This window comes from Diaphorina citri, unplaced genomic scaffold (genome assembly GCF_000475195.1).
Source record: "Diaphorina citri unplaced genomic scaffold, Diaci psyllid genome assembly version 1.1 scaffold6214, whole genome shotgun sequence".
In the NCBI taxonomy this organism is placed as follows: Eukaryota; Metazoa; Arthropoda; class Insecta; order Hemiptera; family Psyllidae; genus Diaphorina; species Diaphorina citri.
The window spans coordinates 358-5,353 of NW_007383590.1; the positions used below are offsets into that span (position 1 = coordinate 358).

At 38.8% G+C, this 4,996-nt stretch overlaps 1 protein-coding gene across 1 annotated transcript in view; it reads left to right on the forward strand.

The window, feature by feature from the left end:
• Positions 1-2,982: 2,982 nt before the first annotated feature.
• The window catches only part of LOC103521889 (CD2 antigen cytoplasmic tail-binding protein 2 homolog), a gene marked incomplete at its 3' end in the record, with an annotated part of 20,719 nt that continues 18,705 nt past the window's right edge, over positions 2,983-4,996 (forward strand). Inside the window, 1 exon segment of the mRNA XM_026832352.1 lies at positions 2,983-3,236. Within this exon segment, the coding sequence (XP_026688153.1) occupies positions 3,080-3,236 (157 nt within the window).

The window sequence follows — 4,996 nt, forward strand, 5'->3', positions numbered from 1 at the left end:
CTTCCTCTGAATGAGTTGATCACAGATTGTTGCAACTGTTGGTTTCAGCCAGATTGTTCACTATTGCTGATCTAACACAACTGGGACCAGACACCTATGAGCTTGATATTTGATACAGGCTTAAATTTTTCATCTTATTCAATTTTAAAAAAAAAAACGTTTATAATTTTGTTCAAGACTCGAAAAGAGGTAAAATGGATTTCTAGGTTTTCCGGAAAATGGGGAAAATTGGTGAAAACTCCAAATTTCGAGAAGACGAGAAACGAAAAAAATTTGGGACATGAGGCTGTGGAAATATGCAAAGTAACTGCAAAGACTAGCTCGAGTGTCAACATTTACACGTATGGAACGCAAAGCAAATATAGCAGAAGAAAGCCTGGAAGACAGAGACAGCACATGTGGTTCCCAACTCATGTCAGAATCCACAATAAGTCCAAGAAACTTGGTCTCAACCGTAGGCTCCATCACCAGTGGTGTACCTGTGATACCTATAGGGACAATTGAGGATGATGGGATCCCGCCAGGACCGAGGTACATGAACGACGTCTTACCGGCGTTCAAGGTCAGCTTGTTGTCGGTGAGCCAAGTCCATACATCTCGCATGACAGACGAGCAACGTGTAGTTGTTTCCAGATAGCTGGATTCTGACACAAGTACAGTTGTGTCATCAGCATAGAGTGTGAATTTAGCGCTTGGATTTGCCTGTATGACGTCATTCACATACACTAGGAAGAGCAGCGGTCCCAAAACTGAGCCCTGTGGCACCCCAGCCCCCACACCCAGAGCAGAGGAAAGAATGTCATGTCTGACGCCATCAGTTGATGCTGGGAGTTTTACTCTTTGCGACCTGCCAGAAAGGTAGGACCGGAACCATTCTTTGGATGCATTTCTTACTCCATAATAAGGGAGTTTAGAGAGAAGAATATTATGGTCCACCCGGTCAAACGCTTTCGACAGATCACAGAACACTCCAACGGAATGACAGCCATTTGACAACAAGGCATTTAGTTGCATAAAGAAAGAAGAGACGGCGTCAGACGTTGACCTTCCACCCCTAAACCCAAACTGAAGATCAGTGAGCAGCCCATGGTGTTCCAGGTAGGCAACCAGTCTTGAGGCAACAATCTTCTCAAGGATCTTGGATATGCTGCATAGCAAGGAGACTGGGCGATAGTTACCCACCTCAGAGACTGGGCCCTTCTTGTGGATCGGGACAGTAAGGGAGATTTTAAAAAGTTTAGGAAACGTTCCAGATCTGAGAGAAGTTGAAAAAACATGAGACAGAGGCTCAGCCAGATAAGGAGCGGCCTTCTTTAAGATCGTCATCGGTATCGAGTCGATCCCACATGAGGACTTATTTGCACTCATGGAGATAAAGCGGCAGACTTCGCTCGGTGAACATGGTAGTCCCGCGGCTATTCTACAACCTAAACTTTTTCTGGGCTTTCAACATAGCAAGGGGTGTCCATGATAAAGTAAGTCTGAAAAAACCTTCATAATTACAGTTCCCTCTATCAAAACTCTTCAAAGCATTACTCTACTTCCTAAACTGCCGTGCTAAGCGAAAATGCCGTATGTCAAAAAAATCGATTTTTGGGTTTTGGTGCCAAATGGTTAATATGATCCTAAATTTTGATCCTATATTTTTTTATCCTAAACCCCTTAAAAACCACTAAAACGTGTTTCCGTAGATCAAAAACGTATGTTTGCCGTATAGATTGAAATCTTTAAACTCAATTTTCCGAAAGTAGGGTTTTTTTTTTTTACATACGGCGTTTTTGCTTAGCACGGTCATATTTTCAAATTATTTTGAGGATAAAATTCCATACTTTGGCTGGGATTGAACCCACACCTTCCTGTTTACCAGGTGAGAGTCTTGACCACTACACCACCAAGGCAGGTTTGCTTGATGGTGTTCGGTCTTGTTCACTTCAACCTCATTCAAACAGCTATGATCACAGAAATTTCCAAGTCAACTGGCTCAACACATATGTTACTTTGGTGAAGTAACTTTACATTAAACAGACGTCCAAAATACTTACCTACTTAATAATAGTGCTTCTTTATGCTGTGCTTGTGCTTGCATAGGACTGAAAAGTCCCTTTACTTCAGCAGTACTGCCATGCTAAGCAAAAACGCTGTATGTCAACAAAATCGATTTTTGATTTTTGGTGCCAAATCGATTTTTGATTTCCTATGATCCTAAATGTTGATCCTATTTTATTTATTTATTTATTATTATTATTATTATTATTTTTATCCTAAACCCCTTAAAAACCACTAAAACGTTTTGCTGTATGTCAAAAACGTATGTTTGCCGTATAGATTGAAATCTTTAAACTCAATTTTCCGAAAGTAGGTTTTTTTTTACATACGGCATTTTTGCTTAGCACGGCAGAGTAGGCTACTACTATTTTTGTGGTCATATTTTCAAATTATTTTGAGGATAAAATTCCATACCTTGGCTGGGATTGAACCCACACCTTCCTGTTTACCAGGTGAGAGTCTTGACCACTACACCACCAAGGCAGGTTTGCTTGATGATGTTCGGTCTTGTTCACTTCAACCGCATTCAAACAGCTATGATCACAGAAATTTCCAAGTCAACTGGCTCAACACATAGGAATATGATTTTGTCCGTTTCTTGCTTTTGCTATTGTGACCACCACAAACCTAACCAATTTGAGTATACAATTCGTATTAAAACTTGCCCATAATGGGCAGTAATGCTATAGGTAGCAGTAAGTAACATACTTGGGATTCAAATAGCAGTAGCATATCATGCAGTATTGCTATAGCAGTAACATATCATATATTTTCTCACCAGGTTGTTAGAATTTTGGACATCAGCAGTACATTGTACTCCTGTAGTAATATGGTAATTATTCAGAAGCCATGACAATGAATAAGAAGGCTCCTTTTTGTGTTTAACCTATGTAATCCTCGTTTTTTACTTTCCTTATCCTATACTATAGGATATTTTTTACTTTTTGAAAGAAAAAAACTACATAGTTAAATAGCCCAAGAGGTTGTGAAATAATTTTCCTGTAGAACTACTCTTGAAAGGCCTACATCCACAATGGCAAAGAGAAGTGCAGAAGAAGCTTTTGCAGACGACTGGAAAGAAAAAGAAGTGAAAACCACGACCAAACTGAACTCGCTGGACTCGGATGAAGAAGACGAAGGAGATGGTGATGGGGAGAACTATCAGATACTGGAGGAAGATGATATTGAAGGTAAGCAAAAAAGTGGACCCCCAGACGGTTCAGAAGTCATGTCACCGGTTGCTATGTGCATTTATACCCATGTCATAGCTACTCATTTTCCTCACAAGGCTGAGTGGGCCCCGCAACAGCCAGTCACAGAATCAATCATTTGCATGATACAAATTTCTGTAATCCTCTAATAACAATGGTCACTGCTCAAATTGTGAAAGCTCCTTTTTGTGTTAAACCTATAATAACACTGGTCACTTCTGATTTGTGAAAGCTTCTTTTTATGTTTATCCTAACCCTATAACACTGGTCACTGCTCATTTGTGAAATAATTAATCCTCTACCTACTTCTAATGCATCTTCCTTTCAGATCAAGCCAAATACAAGTGAAGATTCAGAAGACAAAGAAACCTCGGAAATTCTCAAACCTCTGTTCAATGATTTGGAAGCGTATGAAAAACTCCTAGCCCTGATGAAACCAAAAGAAACCGTAGCCAAAGCTATGAGAAGATTAGGTGAGAATGAGGTTGTGGTTATGTACCGGGTTGGGTTGAAACAGGATATTGTTTCTACAGTTTGGCATGGGAGTGGTTCATAATTTAAAAACGGTTAGTTTTCCAACCTTGCCTATCTCAACCCAATACCTAACCACAACCTGATGCTGATCATCAAATGGGATTTTTTATGATTTCTTTACAAGAACTTTGACAGTAAATAATAAAATAAAAAAGCGAGGCATAGCACTACCACTCTCTATATTTTATTGAATTAAGAGGAAATATTAGTTTTTTTTTTATTATTTTTCCTATATAACACTAGTACACTAGTCACTGTTAGAGATGTATACAAGTAAGTATTTTACTTGTAAACTACTGGTTCTAATTTGGATGTAATCAATTACTCAAAAAAAGTAATTACTTTATCGCGAGTCACGTGATGAGTACAAGTCTACAGTCTACAAGGTACAAACCAATTACAAAAGAACTGATTACTAAATAATGTGATTACATTTGGAAGAGAGGGAAAGGGGAAGTCCAGCAGACAGCAGACTCATAGCACTTGGCCCTGGGGGGGGAGAGAGAGAGCATGCTAGAGAGGTATTGGTAAGTTCTCTGCTTGATTCGGTTATATCTAACAAGTAAAAGTAATTGGATTACGAGTATTTTGTACTTGGTTCTTGAAAAGTAATCAATTACTTTTACTGGTTCTCGAAAATACCAAGTACTACCCATCTCTAGTCACTGTTCATTTGTGACAGCTCCTTTTAGTGTTTATCCTAGCCCTATATAACACTAGTCACTGTTCATTTGTGACAGCTTCTTTTAGTGTTTATCCTAACCCTATAACACTGGTTACTGTTCATTTGTGAATGTTTATGTAGCAATTTTCCACTGACATGACTTCTGAACAAGAACTCAAACCTGAGTTTATTCAAATCGCATGATTACTGCTTTAGCAATGCTGTACGAGAATGTGTTACAAGTTAAAGAGCAGATAATTACCTTCCTCTGAATGAGTTGATCACAGATTGTTGCAACTGTTGGTTTCAGCCAGATTGTTCACTATTGCTGATCTAACACAACTGGGACCAGACACCTATGAGCTTGATATTTGATACAGGCTTAAATTTTACATCTTATTCAATTTTAAAAAAAAAAACGTTTATAATTTTGTTCAAGACTCGAAAAGAGGTAAAATGGATTTCTAGGTTTTCCGGAAAATGGGGAAAATTGGTGAAAACTCCAAATTTCGAGAAGACGAGAAACGAAAAAAATTTGGGA